Source organism: Ornithorhynchus anatinus, chromosome X2, assembly GCF_004115215.2.
Source record: "Ornithorhynchus anatinus isolate Pmale09 chromosome X2, mOrnAna1.pri.v4, whole genome shotgun sequence".
NCBI classification, from domain to species: Eukaryota; Metazoa; Chordata; class Mammalia; order Monotremata; family Ornithorhynchidae; genus Ornithorhynchus; species Ornithorhynchus anatinus.
This window is the reverse complement of record NC_041750.1, coordinates 6803239-6822632: the sequence shown is the minus strand read 5'-3', so window position 1 is coordinate 6822632 and position 19394 is coordinate 6803239. Positions and strand designations below refer to the sequence as shown.

The following is a 19394-nucleotide window of genomic DNA, read 5'->3' as shown; positions in this document are numbered from 1 at the left end:
CACCTGGCACTGGCAGCTGTGTGACTTTGGGCAAGTCACTTGACTTCTCGGTGCCTCGGTTACCTCATCTGTAAAATGAGGATTAAGACTGTGAGCCTCACGTGGGTCAACCTGATTACTCTGTATCTACCCCAGCGCTTAGAAGAGTGCTCGGCACATAGAAAGGGCTTAACAAATACCAACATTATTATTATTAGTATATATTGAGTGCCTGCTAGTTGCAATGCATTATACTAAGCACTTGGGAAGTGCAAAAGAAAGAAACAACATGTTCTCTGCTCACAGTGAATTTACACTCAGAGGAGACAGACAAAAATATTTACAAATAGAGTAGTTAACATAAACACTTGTATATACAGTCGACTGCCCATATCTACAAAAGTGCTAAAGATTTTCCCGCCCATCTGCGTTGCCTGTGTCTGTACACCTTGAGCACTTTGATACTCACCCCATCACCACAGCACTTATGTACATATCTTTTTTTGGGGGGGGGGTATTTGTTTAGTGCTTACTTGGTGCCAGGCACCATACTAAGTGCTGGGGTGATACAAGCTAATCAGGTTGGACACAGTCCTTGTCCCATATGGGGCTTACAGTCTTAATCCTCATTTACAGATGACGTAACCGAGGCGCAGAGAAGTTCAGTGACTTGCCTGAGGTCACACAACAGACAAGAGGCGGAGCTGGGATTAGGACTCAGGTCCTTCTGACTCCCAGGCCTGTGTTCTATCCACTAGGCCACACTGTTTCCTTATGTCCTTATTCTCTGCCACTTCCCCTAGCTTCACTCTATTGTGATGTCCGTCTCCCCCACTAGACTGTAAGATACTAAAGGGCAGGGATTGTGTCTACCAACTTTATTTCATTACTTAATAAATGCAATAGATTGATTAAATAAGTCCATGAGTGCTAGAGATGGGGTAATGGGTGTGTGTACAAACCAAGTATTATGCCCAGGGCCACCCCTTGGTGAGTTAAATTTTCGTCAGTCACTTGATCTATCAATAGTAATTATTGAGCACCTACTGTAGGCAGAGCACTGTACTCAGCACTTGAGAGAGTACTATAAAAGACACAATTCCTGCCCAGAGGGAGTGTACAGTCCAACTGAGGAGTTCATAATATGAACTAAGCAAAGTTACTACAGATCAGGAGTTGGTGATGATTGGAGACTTTGTCCAGATGTCTAGCAGAAAAGCAATTTAGCACACTGCAGTTCATCTTACAAGTTTTAGAACCGCATTGGAGAAAATTTCCAACTGTAAAAACTTGAGGAATCAACTAGGGTAAATAAACCTTCATGATTTGATCCATAGAACAGGGAGAATTTGTGGAGGATAGGTAATGGGAAAGTTTGAAATAAGCATTCACAAACTGATTATATTCAAAATCCTCAGGGAGGGGAAAAAAAGCAATGTCAGGAAAGAAAATGAACTTTAAGAAATCAAATTTTAGCAGGCTTAAAAGTAACCATATTTTCTGGCGCTTAAAGCAGGGAAGAAGTAGGACAGCCAAGGGGGCAAACCCAGGGATCCACAAATGAGGGAAAGAGGCAGGAAAGGGAGGAAAGAGAAAGACAGAATGAGAGAGAAAGAGAGAGAGATGAAGATAGAAGAAATCAGGCAACAGATCTACACACACATACTCAAACTAGGGGATAGAGCACAGGCCTGGGAGTCAGAGGTCATGAGTTCGAATCTCAGCTCTGCCACTTGTCAGCTGTGTGACTGTGGGCAAGTCACTTAACTTCTCTGTGCCTCAGTTCCCTCATCTGTAAAATGGGAATGAAGACTGTGAGCCCCACGTGGGACAACCTGATTCCCCTGTGTCTACCCCAGCGCTTAGAACAGTGCTCTGCACATAGTAAGCCCTTAACAAATACCAACATTATTATTATTACAGTGCTTGGTTCGTAGTAAATGCTAAACAAATACCACAGTTAGTATTATTAGACCAAACTCATTGCCACGTACACCAAAGCACTCCTTCAAATATCTTCCACACAGAGCAGGAACAGCAAGTCGAGAGGAATGGAGGGAGGGGGAGAGAGCATCAGCTAAAGCTGCTGCTATCCCCATGCTACTTCCAAGCTGCTGCTAGACCCTGTCCCCAGAAGGTTTCCAATGAGACTGATTTTCAAGAAGTCTCTTGCAGTGGTAATAATAGTAATGTCTGCAGAGGATCAAGCTGCAGCGGGAGTGGGTGGATAGCATTAGTATCTTCTTCTGTCTCCGTCTCTCCCTCTCTTTCCCTCCTGTCTTGCTGTCCCCTCATGCTGAGAGCTTCCTACTGCCACAGTCACTCATGCCACCCTAGCTGAAGTGGGAATTTAAGGAACTTCACCAGCCATTTTCCAGGTGGTGGAACTAGAGACTGAAATCTGTCACTGTCCCACATGAATGCAGGACAGATGGCCACATTAGACTTCGGACACTGGTTGGAAGAACCTGACGGATGGAGCCTAAGAAGTAAATGGGTCCAAGAATGTTGACTCTTGTTCGAAGAGAGGGTTGTGCGGGCCCAGGACAAAATATACTAGTGCTTAGGCGGGTCCAGATGGGTAATAAAATGTCAAGTGGCTAAAACAAGTGCCTGGGAGCCAGAAGACCTGTGTTCTAATCCTGACTCCACCTTTTGCTTGATGTGTGTGACCTTGGGCAAGTCACTTCTCTATGCCTCAGTTCCCTCAACTGCAAAATGAGGATTAAATACCCGCCCTCCCTCCTACTTAGTCTGTGAGTTCCATGTGGGACAGGTACTGTATCCGGCCTGATTAACTTGTATCTACCCCGGGGCTTAGAACAGTGCTTGACACATAGTAAGTGCTTAACAAATACCATTAAAAAAAGTTGTTTAGATTCAGAACTCTACTCTGCAAAAACCTGATGGGCAAATGGGAAAGCCATAAGGTGGCAATTGGACCAATCACCCCACAAGACAATGAGACTTGCAAGGTATTTTTATCTGTTAGCTTCTAAATCTGGTAACTTTTCTTTTCCACTTCCATAAGCTAAAGTTCTTGTTAGGAGCAAGATAATAGTGGGAAAAAAAATGATCATTCTCATTGTGGCTGGTGGCAAAACTGCCACAGCTAATATATAAAAGTATGGAAAACAGTATTACTATATGTCGCCTGGATTTCATTAAAAAAAAAAATATGGTAGAGCGTTCGTTTTAAATAATAAAAGAATTCTCCCCATCTTTTCCTCCAAGTCATTTTGAATCCTGACTATCTCCAGGTACTAATGAAGTTTTAAATTTGTTTTTAGGAGTTTCCTGGTTTGGATAAACCGAATCCACCTTGTCCAGGTACTATCGTGTCTCGCAGCAATGTTCTGGTGTCCCATGGTGCAGTGAGTTCAGAGGGCTCCAGGATGGTCCACAGACACAGGTATGTTGCCTGTCCTGTGTAAATATACAGAACTCCCCAAAGAATTGATTTCTGAGATCCTAGGAATTTCTGCTGTGGAAAACTATCAGGAAATGTTTGCTGTCACAATTTCAAAATGTATTCGAAGGGGACAAGATTTCTCTCTCCATCTAATCAGTGTTAAGAGCTAAAATCAGTCTGCATCTTTCAATCAATCAATGGTAGTTATTGAGCACTTACTATGGGCAGAGCATTGGACTAAATGCTTGGGAGCATACAGTACAACAGAGTTGGTAGACAAGTTCCATTCCCACAGCGAGGAACTATAACCTGGGTTTGGGATTTTTCCAGTACCTCAGAAGCTCTTAGGTGGATAAGGCAGCAAATTTCTCCATAGTTACTCAGTGGTTAATCAATCGATGTTATTGACTGAGCACTTGGGTGAGAGCACGAGAAGCAAAACACGTTCCCTGCCCTTGAAGGAGCTCCCAATCTAATGGGGAAGACAGACAAAGCATAAGAAAGAGCTCCAAACTTCAATTTGATGGTCATGGGGCACTGCGGCCTAGAGTAGAGGGCTGGAAATCAAGAGACCTGACTTCTAATCCCAGCTCTGCCACTCACGTGCTTTGTGACCTTGGGTAAATCATTCAACCGCTGTGGGCCTCAGTTTCTCCATCTGTAAAATGGAGATAAGACAACTGCTCTCCCCACCTCATAAATTGTGAGCCCTGTGTGGAATAGCCCTGTGTCTGATTTCATTGTCTTTGTCGTTCCGCCCCTGCCGTCCCCCGTCTCCCCGTCCACCCCTCCAGTACTTAGCAAAGATATTCGGCATATAGGAAGCACTAAAAAAATAAGACAAATTAAGTGAGTTCCAAGTGGAGAGCTTTCACTGCATAGCAATTAAAAAGAAAGAATGCCGGGAATCCTGTACCCACTTTTCTGGGAAGAAGCTCAAAAGATCTCACCTCCAGCAAAGAGCATTGTAAATCTAAATTGTACCTGCTTCTTCACCAACAACCTCCCAAAGTAAAAGCATTTTCTAAATCTTAGATAAAATGGTGGTTGCCCTCTGCTGTATTTGGGCCAATTGGGTATGGCCTTGGGTTCCTGGCAATGTTTGGGCATTACCTTTGGCTTCCATTTTACAGAGAGATAACTTATCCAGTCTGACTCTCGGTATTTTCAAAATATATGGTGTGGCACTTCTGGGGGTTCTCAGCTTTATCGCCCAGCCTGAAGAGCCCCAAGAGTCATTTTACAAGCACCTAGACCCCTGCTAGTATCTGCTAGGTCCTAATACCCTCCAGTTCTTTTTCTTTTTCTTGGGTCGGGCAGGATTTGAGGGTCCCTGCCTAGCAAATCCTAAATCCCTACAACCCTATCACTTCCACTACTTATTGTCTCAGGCACAGGGCTCATCCCCACATCCCCATCCCCCTCCTGGCTACTGCAGGAAGTTGGCAGAGAGGGGGACTCCAAACTTCTCTCCTCAAAATGGCTGAAGGTCTTTCCCCACCTGACCTCCGAACATCCTTCAGTCCACTGGGCTCGGTTACAGGTTAAAATCATATAAGGCATTAGAAACTGCTGAATTTATCTTCCTTCAGGAGGGTCACTTAGGAGTCCATCTCCTGGGTGTGGGAGCAAGGGCCACAAATGGTTTGAAAATTCCCCTCCCTAGGTATTTTGGAACATCTCTGAGTTCAATTGGAAGTTTGGAAAATCCACAAATCCAGACCTTAACTGTGTCCCCCTGTGTTCTCCTTTTGATTTCAGCCCAGTGAACTCGATGGCTGTAGTCCGCCACTCGTCGTCCTCTCTCTCCTCTCATGCATCCAGCGAAGCAGGAAACATGGTGGTCTTGGCTGAGGGTGCTGTAGGAGGAGAGATTCCTGATGATATGTTCCACCCCATGCAGGTACCTAGGTGTTACAGACACAGAAAGTTTGGACTGAACCAGAGACTAGGTTCATTCATTCATTCATTCAGTCGCATTTATTGAGCGCCTGCTGTGTGCAGAGCACTGTACAAAGCGCTTGGGAAGTACAGTTCAGCAACAAATAGAGACAATCCCTGCCCACAACGGGCTTACAGTCTAGAAGGGGGGAGACAGACATCAAAAGAAGTAAACAGGCATCAGTAGTATTATTATAAATAAAAAGAATTATAGATATATACACATCATTAATAAAAGTAAATAGAATTATAATTATAAATATGTACGTATATACACAAGTGCTGTGGGGCGGGGAGGGGGTAGAGCAAAGGGAGCGAGTCGGGGCGATGGGGAGGGGAGAGAGCGGAAGAAAAGGTGGGGCTTAGTCTGGGAAGGCCTCCTGGAGGAGGTGAGCTTTCAGTAGGGCTTTGAAGGGTTACATCTGAGGTTACATCTCAGGAACAGTCGACTCAGGGGTCTCCGTATCAGTGAACCAGCATGTCCAGGGTTGGTCCTAGATTTCTGCATTGTCCCTGTCTCCATTCCTGATTTAAGAATGCCCACCATGGAAGAAAAAAGGGCAAATGAGATATTTTCTGGGGTATATATGATGACACCCAAGGCTTAAACTGGGTGGATGAAAGGGTCACTATTGTTTTACAGGAGTGGGGAGAGAGGGCTGGGAAATGTGTCCTTGGCTGCCATGTTGAGAAGTGAGATCCAGGACTTTTCCTAGAGAACCTCAGTCACACCATTTTTAAGTATATATCAAAGCTGAAGCCTTGGAACATAGGAGATGGAGGGGTGCCCTTTCAAGCGAGAGTGATGGATGATCATTTTACTCTTGAATTTGTGTGAAGATGTTCAGGCTCCTGTGACCCAGTAACGCTGAAGAAAAGAGTAAAAGTGATTCCCCAGTATTGAAAATGAAATGTGCAGGATGATTTTAATGTACCATTCCGGTGCTGAAGCAGGAGATTGGTTAACATACCAGTCCACTAATTCTCTTTCATTCATTTCTCTGCCGCCTGCAGGCTGGTTACCCAAATGCCAGGTTCCCGGGCTCAGTCACCAGTGTCTCTGTTGTATCCTCGTCCCAAGCCAGTCCTTCCTCTTCCAGCCTCAGCTCCACCCACTCTGCACCATCGCAGATGATTAATTCTGCCCCTCCTAGTGCACGAGGTAAGATTGGCGGGTGGGAGTTTCAGAGAAGTGAGGAAAGGCGCACATGAGGCCCTGACTCCTTCACCTTCTCATCTCCTACACTTATGCTATTAAGATACACCCAAACCATTATTTTAATATAGTCACTTTTAAGGCTGGGAAGTCACTTTTTGGTTCTTAGGTCTCCTGGTTTCTCTTTGAAAGCTTGTAGAGTTCCATTCAATAAGCATGATACAAGGAAGGGTGCTCTCTAGCTAAATTGGTGTGGTTCACTATGGCTTTAGGCCCGTTCTGTGCATCTGTTATGAATGTGCTGCCATCTAAGTGAGCCCGTCACTGCCTCACTGATTAGAAAGCTCAGTATTCCCCCAGGAACACACAGTCTAATGAAGGACTCAAATTCTAGCCTGGTGAGATGTTTGCAAAAAGCAGGATATGCGGGATTAAAGCAAAGGTCAATCTAGGATCTAGGGAAAAGTTAACAAAGTACTGTAGTAAGAAGCTAATTGTGTAGACTGAAGCAAAGGGTTTTAATACATTATCAGAAACATAAGGGGACTTCTTTAATTTAAAAAAAGGTCAGGGCAAAAGCTATTTACTTTTCAAATTATAGTTTTTGGTGGGTTTTTTATGACACTGCATGAAAGTTTTCTCTCCCAGAACCCAACTTCTTCTCTTCCTAATCCTGAATTTTTAATTAACAGCCCTTTTTGGTGGACCTATTTATAACGAAATGGGAAAAGCAATATTCAGTGAGACCTGGAGCATTAAAGGGTCAGCAGTGTAGTATTGGCAGCAGAGAAGAGCAGAGGGTTATGAGCTATATGGGAAAAAAAAAAGCATTATTTCAGAGCAAAGATTGTGATGGTCCCAACTCTATTCAGTTGGAAGCCAAAAGGTGGCAGTGGCGGGTGGGGATGGACATTTTAACTGGAAAACAAAAATCTACTTCATTTCTTGGAAAGCTTAAAAAAAAAATCAGAGAGGCTGGGTATCCACTTTGAGCACTGCCATTAACAACGTGGCAATTGTTACAGCAGTTATTACAGACAGTGACAACCCTGGTGAAAAAAAAAAATGTTGCTGAGCCTTTTCTAGGTGCTGCTCTCAGTGCAAAGGGGTAGACTTGATCTAATGTCTCAAAGAACTTCCAACCTAAGAAGAGCAAAGACAGGGTGCAGAGAGGGGGACTCGGGTCACACAACCATTTCAGCCTTCATTCCACCTGGCCATGTACTCTGACTGAAAAGAGAAAGGCTACATTGATTTCTCCAGGACGGAGGAGGGCAAATTCAGTTGGGGTGGTGAAAAGGCTCAGAGTGAAGGGAGATTGTACTCCACAGGCAAAAAGGCATGTCAGGACTAGAACAGAATTGAAAGATAAGGAAACGTGGGGATTGATGGACTGTAAAGGATTAAAGGAGTCAAATTGGTCAGCGAATAAGGGCAAGATAATCACCTGCAGACACCTGGTGGTGTAAACACTGAGGAGGAGGAAGGATTGTTTTAGGAATTGAACTAGAATAAGAATTTAAAGGAATTTTTTTGATGGAATATAAAGAAAAAATCGAGGAACCACCTGCAAAGGGAGGCTGCAGGAACTTGATTCATTTAAAAATGGAAAAAACTCAAGAAAACCTTTCTATATGCAGGTTCTCTGCATCGGACTCAGAGGTGACATCTGGGATGTGTAAAACCATTTCCAATCCTTACTCCCATGGATCCTCGTGATGTCATATATTGAGAAAATCCAAAGATAAATTGAGATTGTGATGCCATAAATACTGAACAGAAATCTCAGGAGAATGAGAATGTGGGCAGCGATAGGCTATCTTTATTCAAATATGGATGGCTTGGATGATTGTCAAAAGACCCAGGGGAAACTAGTGGAAAGTACTGAAAAGTCAAATATATTTCACCTGTAGAATCTTTATTAAGTAAGCACAGAAGAGTTTGGTTATTATTAAATGAAACTGGGGTAGAAGTGATGGATGCTGAGCAGGAATTGAATAAAGCAAGAACAGGAAGAATCCATAAACCTAAAGTAGCCATCAGGTCTGTGTTTGTAAACCTAAATGGATCATTTTTGTGCCTACAGCATGCAATCATTTGTTTCCACAAGAGTAGCCTAGACATTCTCTTTCAGGGGGTCATCTGAGTTCCCAGCATCACCAGCTGCTCCCTCAGCTTGTAGTTTCTTGTTGCTTGGAATTCAAATGATGAGTGCTTTTTCTAAGAAGCCATGCTTAAGTCAACAGCTCCCTCTTGTGAGCAAAAATCAGCACAAAGGACAGAATGGTGACAGAATGGTAACGGAACCACCCCGATTTTTGCGTGTTAGGTAAAATTTCTCTCCCCGCTGGACCGTCGCCACATGTCATCAAATAGAATGAGAGCCCTACTGTTCAGAGCATACAAACCACAATTCCCTTTCAGTGGAGCCTTCCTGTAGGAAACTTTTCTTATTGGAAAAGTGGTAGAGAGTTTTTACTGAACTTTAAGAGGAAATTGCTATTGGCATGGCTTTTGTAGAGGAGTGATCTTGTTGAAGGACTGTTGATGAAGTTTCCAAATTGACCGTGACACGATCCCAAAGTTGTGCCCACTTAAGCTACGTCACTGGCACCTCTCTTTTTCTGTTTGGTTGGATGCTAGATTGCTCAACTGGAAACTGAAATCTACTACTCATCTTCATAAGTGGTGGCGATGGAATCTCCCATCAGCAATGATAGATGACCCTCGGTCCTGAGACTTTAATGTCTGAGAACCTGCACAAGAGAATTGATTCTAGTGCTAGTGGTTTGCCCAGTGCAACTTTACTGCACTGTCTCAGCCTTGCCGGCCAGGGTCCCAGTGCAAAGAGAAAGCCCTGAACTCCACATCTGAGGATCATTTCCAGACCGTTACTGATTTGCTGTAGCTCCTGGGGTGGCTCATTTATCCTCTGTGTATCACTTTTGCCAATGGCAAAAGGCCAAGATCACTGTGGGTCACTCTCTCTCAAGGGCATTGTGAAGCCCTTTCAGAAAAGGACTTCATGAGTTGAATATCATTGGGTTTTTCAGGCTTTGTTTTTCTTCCATTTTTTCTTTAAACCTCCACTCAGCAAGATCGCTTCAAGGAATAAGTACAAGAAGAAAGAATTAAAGTAGCTAAAACCTAAAATGGCAGAAATTCAACCAGCAGTCGTAGGCTGTCACCCTATCAGAAACAGTCCATTTGAAAAGGATTGATCTGCGGGTAATTCTTGTTGATATAAGTTGCTCTTCTGGTTTATTTAATATGTGCATAGTTACAGAAGCCTCCAGACTCATGCACCAGAAAGAAATAAACTGAATACAAATTATTTCCGTCAGCCTCTCGTCGTGGACTGATCATTTGACTGCCCTAACAAATTGGTCAAAATAATTACTTTCTGTGGTCTTTCCTGAATCAATCAGTGATATTTATTGATCGCTTACTGTGTGCAGAGCACTGTACTAAGCACTTGGGAGAGTACAATACAGCAGAGTTGATAGACATGTTCCCTGCCCACAAGGAGCGTACAGTCTAGAGGGAGAGACAGACATTAAAAGGAATTACAGATATGTACATAAATGCTGTGGGGCTGAGAGAGTGCTTCAAGGATTCAAATCCAAGTGCAAAGTCGAGGAAGTAGGGGAAATGAGGGGTTAGTTGGGGAAGGCTTCTTGGAGGAGATGTGGTTTTAATAAGGCTTTTAAAGTGGGGAAAGTGGTGGTCTCTTGTATATGGAGGGAGAGGGAGTTCCAGGCCAGAGGCAGGACGTATACGAGGGGTCGGCAGCTAGATAGATGAGATCGAGGTACAGCGAGTAGGTTGATGCTTAGAGAAGTGAAGTGAGCGGGCCGGGTTGTAGTAGGAAATCAGTGAGATAAGGTAGGGGATGGCAAGCTGATGGAGCTCTTTAAAGATGATGGGAAGGAGTTTCTATTTGATGGAGAGATGGGTGGGCAACCACTGGAGGGTCTTGAGGAGTGGGGAGATGTGGACTGAACAATTTTTTTCAAAAAATGATCCAGGGAGCATAATCAAATGGGGACTGGAGTGGGAAGAGACAGGAGGCAGGGAGGTCAGCGAAGAGGCTGATGCAGTAGTGAAGGTGGGATAGGATAAGCGCTTAGATCAGCATAATAGTTTGGGTGGAGAGGAAAGAGAGGATTTTAATGATGTCTTGAAGGTTGAACCGACAGGATTTGGTTATAGATTGAATCTTTGGGTGGAATGAGAGTGGTGAGTCGAGGGTAACCCCAAGGTTATGAGCTTGTGAGACAAAGAAGGTAATGGTGCTGAATACTGTGATGGGATAGTCGGGGGGGTGGGCAGGATTTGGGTGGGAAGATGAGGACCTCTGTTTTGAACATGTTTGAGGTGCTGACGAGGGCCTGAAAGCCAATAAACAGGACCCTTGTAAAACAGTGGAAACCTCAAGGAAAAAATGACAAGGAATCTCCCCTAAAACTGTTCTATCTCTAGCTACCAGAGTGGTGTAGTGGAAAGAGCACTGGTCTGGGAGTCAGGAGACCCAACTTCTAGTCCCAGCTCTGCCCTGCTGTGTGACCTTAGGCAAGTCACTTTACCTCTCTGGGCTTCAGTTTCCTCATCTGTAAAATGGGGATAATAGTACCCGCCTTTCCCTGTAGCTCAGGGATGTGGTGAGGACAAAAGCAAGCAAGTAACATGAAAGCACTTGGAGAATAAAAGTGCCATATAAAATAGCCAGGGTGTTATTACCTAAGATTCCAGTGCAGTTGAATTGCTATATTAGTTGAATATAGGTTGATCTGAATTAAATGCGGCTCTTGGCACTCAGGATTCTCTTGCCTGAATGTGAAATGGTCCTCCCCAAGGAGAGAGATCTTAGTGGTGCCCCTGTGCAGTACAGTGCCAGCGCTTAGAACAGTGTTTGGCACATAGTAAGCACTTAACAAATACCATCATTATTATCTATAAACACTGTGGTTTCTTGGCATTACTTGATGAGGATGATGGCTTTTTAGTATTACATGGCACCTTCCATGGTAACCAAAAAAGAATTGTGATCATTAAGGTTGTACTGTGGAGAATATTGCCTGCTGGCCAGACCTGGGGATTGGCAGCAGTTATGTCCTGGATCCTCGTCCTGTCTTTGCATTGGCTCTCCCCCCCTAGACTCTAAGCATCTTGAGGGCAGGAATCGTGTCTACCAACTCTGTTGTACTTTCCCAAGTACTTAGTGCTCTGCACACAGTCAAGCTCTCCATAAATACCATTGAGGAGAAGGACGCTTTTAACAAGCAGATCCAAATCCATCTTAAATCCAAGGTTTTCTCAGAAATAATAATCTGGTGGATGGAGATTGCATTCACCCACCTTTCCTGAATATGAGCTGTGCGTTCTGCCAAACCAGAAGTGTTCATGTGATTTTCAAAGGCAGCCCTAGGTAAAAGGCACTGCAGACTAATGGTACAGATGTCTAATATAGTACTGTTCTTTTAAGGCAATTCCTCTTGGTCATTTACGGGGGAAGCTGATAAATTTGTCATCTTGTTTCCTTGAAATGGTTCTCCCCGAGGAGACAGATCTTAGTGGTGTGCCCTGTGCAATCTATAAACTCAGGTTTCTCGGCATTACTTGATGATCATGATAGCTTTTTAGTATTACACGGCACCTTCCATACCTTCGTTGAAATTGAGGCAAAGTATTATACCCCTTCTAAGTTTACATGTGGCAGTTAGAGAAAATTGTTCCCCAGGTCTCAGCTATCAGAGGATAAAATTTGTTGGATTAGGAGCTAACAGAATCAACTTTGAAACCTAATTTAAAATCCCATGCTTTCCATTTTGTATTGTTATTTCTCCAGCCCAAAAGGGTGGAAGCAATGATGGCATAATTGACCTAACTCATTATGAATGCATCTAGAACCATAAAAAACCAAAATGATTATAGAGAGGCAGGTAAAACTAGCAGCTCTAACATACTCGTTTGTGTCCTGAAAATTGAGTTTTGTTCAGAACAAGTCCAAGGTTATCTAAAGGGTAAATGCACAGGTAGCATTGTATCTTTCAGAGATGAAAAGAAAAAACAGCATAGGCGTACCCCAAGTTCCAACTCCCCTGGGGGTATAGTCTGTACTGTCAGATGCCTTGCCCCACATTTATAGCTACAGGTAAGTAAATCCCACCCCTTCTCCTCCCCACCAGGGCTGAGATTTAAGCACTCAACAATGAATGGATCTTGGAGGATGCCATGTCCACAATTTTGGGTCAGATTTTCAAGAGGTCGAAGAGACCCCTGAGCTGATAACCAAAGAAGCTGTTGAACTAGGGAGGCAACTTTATTTTAGAAATGGATGATGCAGCGTCACTGAGTTAGTTCATTGCATCTCGTTCAAAGGAACTATTGTCCAGCAAGGACATCATCAAACTCCAACAATCCCCTAATCACCCAGTGCATCATTGCAAGATGTTCAGAACAGATAAAGTAGTTAGGCTTTTCCACCAGCAGCTAAAATTTTGAATGAGCGTATAAAAATGATTGAAGAAAAGGCATGAAAGAGAGATGTGTTCAGAGGGAGTTGGCCTGCTGCAAGGTGCTTTAAGAAGAAAAGGTTCAGCTTCTTTTCAACCTAAGTTGGACAGATTCTTCATTAAAGTTGAAAAACCACTACTACATTCAGCAGAATAAGTACCTACTTCAGTAGTCTCCTGCAGAGGCTCATAATCATGTCATAACTCCTTGCTCATTTAAAATTATGAGTTATGCATTGGATTACTTTGCTAAAGGTTAAGTAATTTCAGTTTAGTGACATTGATCATTGCAGTATGTATGTGCATAAACGTGTATTACGGTGTGTGTGGGTGTGTACATATATATGTGTGTATGTATTGTATATATAATGTTGGTATTTGTTAAGCGCTTACTATGTGCAGAGCACTGTTCTAAGCGCTGGGGGAGATACAGGGTAATCAGGTTGTCCCACGTGAGGCTCACGGTCTTAATCCCCATTTTACAGATGAGGTAACTGAGGCACAGAGAAGTGAAGTGACTTGCCCACAGTCACACAGCTGACAAGTGGCAGAGCCGGGATTTGAACCTATGACCTCTGACTCCCAAGCCCGGGCTCTTTCCACTGAGCCACGCTGCTAATGTGTGTGTATAAATATTATGTATATATGCATTTCAAGGAATTTCATATTCCTTTTCCAGAGGTTCTGGAATAGATTAGGTAAGTCTCTGGAAAGCTGTACCCCAAGATATATTTAGGTTATGTTCTTTGAAATGGTGGTACCTTGGTACCGTTCATATGTCTAACTGTGGTGTGGAAATGTCATTCTGTTCTTTAATGAGTTTACTGGGTTGATGGCACTGTGATACTGTCACCATACTGTAAATTTCCCGATAACACCCAAGAGGGGAAGCTTGGGCCTTCATGCCCATGAATTCCTTCTGCAATAATTACAGAATAGGAAGCTTTCCAGCCCTCGTTTATTTCTGCCAACGTGAGAAAGTGAATTCGATTTCCTTGAGCTTTGCAAGTGGCCAGCTGTTGTTCAAAGGTCCCAAACCTGATTGTGTTTCTGGCTTAGCTCTGTAGACCTGGTGTCTCCGACACTAATGCTAGGTGTCCTGCCCGTAGCCGTCTGACGACGCGGTTTCATCTCTGCTTGGTGTTTTCTGAGAAGTCTAAACTACAGGGGTGATGTCCAAATCCTGTGGATCTGAAAAGGGCTTCGTGATAGTTTGGCTTAGTAGGGACCCTCCCCTCTGTAGTTTGTCACCTGTGCGTGATTGTTCTCGCTTGTTTACAGGCTCTCCCTCTCTGCCAGATATGTACCGTCACAATCGAGAGCAGATGATGCTGTTGCCGGCCCACCGGGACCGCCCGAACAGTGCCATGTATCCTGCCGCCATCATGGAGAATGGACAGGTAGCGTACTGACTCGGCTTCTCTTCCTCTGCCCTTGGCCCGGGTGCACATCTGGATGTATGGGAGAGGCAGGGAGGGTCAGTAACATTTGGCATTGGGATCACAGTCAATTTCTTCCTCTTGCAGTGAAGAGGATTCTAGTCAGCCATCCTCCTCGCCCTTTTGAATAAGTCAGTTTGCCGCCCGCCACCCCCCCGCCGTCACCCAGCCGCACATACAGTTTGAGAACTTTGTATTCCCCTGAAGCAATCCAGGGGGGACGTTATTGCTTAGAGACGGTTTCCCCTCATCTAAGAATCCCACAAAGAAACCTGTGTTCCCGTGCTAGAATTGGAGCCTTAAAGCAGAAGCCCAAGTGTGCTTCCAACAAGGCAAATACAGTAATGGCTAACTGCTTTCTACTGCGACATCAACAACATTGACCGCTGTGGGCAGGGATTGTCTCTATTTGTTGCTGAATTGAACCTTCCAAGTGCTTAGTACAGTGCTCTGCACACAGTAAGCGCTCAATAAATTCGATTGAATGAAGGAATGAAAGAGTTAGGCATCTTGTGAAGCCCGACGTTTCAGGCTGCTGGCCTGCAGAGGGGCCTAGCCAAGCCCCTGGGCCTTGGGAGCTCCCAGTCCTGGCAACTGCGATGCATGAGTTGTGATGGGAGGGGGGGTCTACTGCAGGCCATTCTCCAGTTTATGCTGGCAAGGAGGTTGGAAGCCCCTCCCTCGATGGTTCTGATCACCTTAGAAAGAAGAGCCTGAGAACTCCAGATTCTCAGCATTAGCGTATCTTAGAGAGCACCTATTCCCACTTCCCACGCATAATCACACACATATTTCCTCTCCAGTTAGCGATTCTCCAGACTTTTACAGCCAAACCGAAGTAAGGCTCTCTATGGAAGCTGTGGTCCTGGTCAAAACCTGTGATTTGGAAGGCTCTCAGAGCTTCTCTGAGCAGGGAGGCGGGAGCTAAATGTTGCTTCGTGGCTGGCATGTGCCCACTGGTGTGTGAGCTCTGGTCATTGGATGTTCCTGGAGCCCACTTTAACCTGGTGCTGCCCATTAATTCACTGTTGCTATGCCACTTGCAACTCCGTTTTATTGAGTGTAACCATGATTGTCTGATGATGGCTGTGCTTCCCCTTCATTATTCTGCCTGCCTAGCAGGCTATCGGACTCTTTCATTTCTGCACAGTTGAGCAGATAAAGCAACTGCTGGATATGCTGTTTCTGACAGAAGAAGGTATTTCCAGGTCAGTGAAATAGTGCTCGCTGTAGAATTGTATACAAATATCATTGTGACACAATGATACTTCACATTGTGACATAGTGACCTGAAGTCTGACGCTCCTTTGCAACCTCGTTGCTGATGATCTGTACTCTGGCATATGTCTAACCTTTTCTGCAAAATGAATCTGAGCAAAATAAAAGCCACTCTTTTGTATGTTAATTAATTTCACTGTATTCTCTCCACCCTTCCTTTTCACACTCTGCTTCCTTCATTCTGAATTCTTCACACTTAACGCTAGTGGACCCTGAGAAGCACTCAGCCACCCAATTTATTTGGTCAGTCACTGGTATTTATTGAGCTCTTACTCTGGGCCAAGCACTCTACTAAGCGCTTGGGAGAGTACAATAGAGTTGGCAGACATGAGCTCTGCCCTCAAGGAGCTTACAGTCCAGTGGGAGAGACAGACATTCAGATAAATTACCAATAGGGAAAGGAGTAGAGTTGAGGGTTATGTATATAAGTGACCTTGGGAAAGTCACTTAATTTCTCTGTGCCTCAGTTACCTCATCTGTAAAATGGGGATTAAGACTGTGAATCCCATGTGGTACAGGGAAGACACCCAACCTGATGAGCTTGTATCTACCCCGTTGCTTAGGATGGTGCTTGACATGTAGTAAACGCTTAACCAATACCATCATCACCATAAGTGCTGTGGGGCTGGGGAGGGGATGGGTATCAAAGGGCTTTAAGGGGCACAGACCCAAGAGCATAGGTGACACAGAAGGGAGGGGAAGAGGTTAGTCAGAGAAGACTTCTTGGAGAGAATATGATTTTAGTAGGACTTTGAAGTCTGGGGAAGGGAAGAGTGGTGGTCTAACACTGTTAGACTAATCTGTTCTAATCTGTTATTTGGTACTCTCCCAAACACTTAGTTCAGTATTCTGCACACAGTAAGCACCTAATAAATATGACTGGTGATCAGATATGAAGAGGGAGAGAGGTCCAGGCCAGAGGGAGGATGTGAGCAAGGGATCGACAGCGAGGGAGACGAGATCGAGGCAGCAGTGAGCAAGTCGGAGTCGGAGGAACGAAATGTACGGATTATAGTAGGTGATTATCGAGGTTACTAGACTGTGAGTTCCTTAAGGGCAGGGATCATATCTACCAACTGGACATGTATTGTACTCTCCCAAGTGCTGAGTACAGTGCCCTGCACACAGTAAGTCTTCAATAAATACTGCTGATTGATTGATTAGGGTGGGAAGCTGATAGAGTGCCTTAGGGCCAATAGTAAAAAGTTTATTGGTATTTGTTAAGCGCTTACTGTGTGCCAGGCACTGTACTAAGTGCTGTATTAATCACTGGGGTTTCTTTTTGATGCAGGGATGCGTGGGTAACCACTGGAGGTTTTTGAGGAGTTGGGGAGACGTGCACAGAACATTTTTGGAGAAAAATGATTAACTGGTCAATAGCTTACAAATGGCTCTTCCTCTGGAGCCCACTCTCTCCCCTCAGTCCTCACCCCTCCACTCCTGCCTGTTTCACCTAGCTGATCAAGTTGTGCTTAGTCAACAGGCTTGGCATTTTTCTTGTTGATATTATTAGTAATAATGATAATTTCTCAAGTGCACAGTCTGATTCCTCACCTCTGTTGGAGCAGTGTGCCCAAATTTTATTATGTAAGAACCGTTTTCTTATTCCAATCCTATTTAACCCTCCCTATTATGGGCCGACATATGACCAAAGTGATTTTTTATTTAGTACCAGCTAAGAAGTGGAAGTACTTCTATTTTATTATGCATAGGTTGGTTTCCTATTCCAACCTTATCTAACCCTCCCTAATATGGGCTGACATATTGCCAAAGTGAACTTTTTTTTTTCCCCTCCACCTTTCTGGGACACTTCCAAATCTACACAAAAATTCAGAAGTTTAACTCTGCAAGTAGTTTAGCTCCAGGTTGTCTTTGTTGCAGGATACCTCAGCTCAGATGCCTCAGGGTCCTGCACTAGCAGAGATGTAACTGTTCATTTTCACTTCTCTATCATGATTTTTCCCCTTTTCTTAGCCTCCGAATTTCCAGCGCGCCTTGATCCAACAAGTAATTGGACCCTGCAAACCCTGCAGTGATCCCAATCTGTCTGTTGCCGAAAAAGGTATTCCTTATCTGTCCTATGGTAGCCTTTCTCTTCACTGTGTGTTCAGACTCTTTAACTGTATGATTCCTTCTGTCTGCCGACTAAAGCATGCCAGACTTCTTGAGAGATGGAGGGCAGCCTCTTGAGGTTTCGAGTCATGAGTGCTCTTGACCCGAGTCCTTGGGTCTCTGCCTGACTTTCTGAAGTTTGCCCACCAACCGTGTGTAAGTCTGACTACCATCACATAACTACATGAAGTTTTGTCAATGTCGGTGTAAGTTCTCCTTGTTCCCCAAAATAAGCTTTCGGAGGGACCCAGTTGTTGTATTCAGATCTCTTCAGAAGTAACTTTCCTGCTGTGCATTTCAAAAATCAAGAGTTTTTGGCTCTTGGCAGATGGCTTTGGCTAAGAAGGGATGAGAGGAGTTCTGCATATTTATTTATCCTTACAGTTATCTAAGGCGCTTCCAGAACTTTGCCATCAAATTGGGAATGAAACAGGTAACGCTACTAAGTATTTCCAGTAGATAAAGGATTAAGGTAAAGGCAAGGCTTAGGGAAGGGGGAATCGAATCATAATTTTTTGTAAAAAAAAAAAAAAAGGTCTTTCAGTCAGTTGGTGACATCTTTTGCTACTAAGGATGCCTTAACTCCCCCAGTATCCTAACTGGGAGGCATGTCTAGTGTAGCTTCCAATGCAAATGGGGCAGGACTTACCTCCCTTCTGCTGGCCCAGTGGAACTGTAAGGGTGGTGAGAGACTCCAGCATCTTCCTTGAAAGTGATGCTGCCTGTATTGCTGGGAGCCAAAGGTAGACCAAGGCACAGACCCACCCGCCACCATGACTCTGAATTACTTCAGGTCCCAAGATCAGAAATCCGAAGGCAAAAAAGATTAACCAGTAAATTGGTTAACATAGTCAACTTTCACTTCTGAAAGTTGCAAGGAGGGAGGGAGGGTGATAAGGAAGGAAATACTGTGTCCAGATCGCAGGTGTCCATTGCTATCGGTAATTTCCCCATCCCCTCGGTTGCCATAAAACCTTGGGAGCAATGCAGCAAGGGCAGGACTGATGCTTGGCGGGAGGGGTAACTAGGAGGTCTGTGTCTCTTCTGACCTCTTCTCTGCTCTGAGCCCATAGGCCTTCCTGGGTCAAGCTCAGAGAAGATCTAAACCCTAGGTTGGGCCTTGACTCATCCTAGTCACCTTGTCCAGGGAGTGATCTAGAAAGAGACACCCTGGGAACCTTTCACACTGGATTCAAGCCCCATGACCCACCTCAGTCCAACTCCAGCCCTTAAGTGCTGAACCGGAAACAGTCCAACCTCCAAGGATAAGAGAACAGGGTGGCCTTCACCCCCTTGGTTTCAACTCTTTGCCGGGCACTCCGGCAGGAGTAAATGTCACATGAAACCTTTTGAGGTTTCTTGTACTCACTCTGCTGGTTAGATTTGTTTGGCACTTGCAATCAAGTCTGTCTCTCTCTGATTGCTTCATAGTGATTGCTTCATCTAGCTATTGGCCACCCATTGATCTGGAAAGTATCCAGAAACAACCATACCTCTGGCTTATATATCCCAATGCCTCTGGTGAGAGGCCTCTTCCCAGGGTTCCCTGCCTATGGCTGAGT

General features: G+C 44.4%; 1 protein-coding gene across 6 annotated transcripts in view; it reads left to right on the top strand.

Annotated features, from left to right (window-relative positions):
- DOCK3 (dedicator of cytokinesis 3) overlaps positions 1 to 19394 on the top strand; it is a 474713-nt gene that overhangs the window by 442775 nt on the left and 12544 nt on the right. For 5 of the 6 annotated variants that reach the window (XM_029052765.2, XM_029052763.2, XM_029052762.2 and 2 more), the window contains 5 exons: positions 3270 to 3391; positions 5153 to 5294; positions 6347 to 6494; positions 14285 to 14403; positions 17695 to 17782. In XM_029052765.2, coding sequence (XP_028908598.1) covers positions 3270 to 3391; positions 5153 to 5294; positions 6347 to 6494; positions 14285 to 14403; positions 17695 to 17782 — 619 coding nt within the window. The remainder of the gene's footprint in view (positions 1 to 3269; positions 3392 to 5152; positions 5295 to 6346; positions 6495 to 14284; positions 14404 to 17694; positions 17783 to 19394) is intronic. The other variant, XM_029052761.2, reaches the window with a different exon arrangement.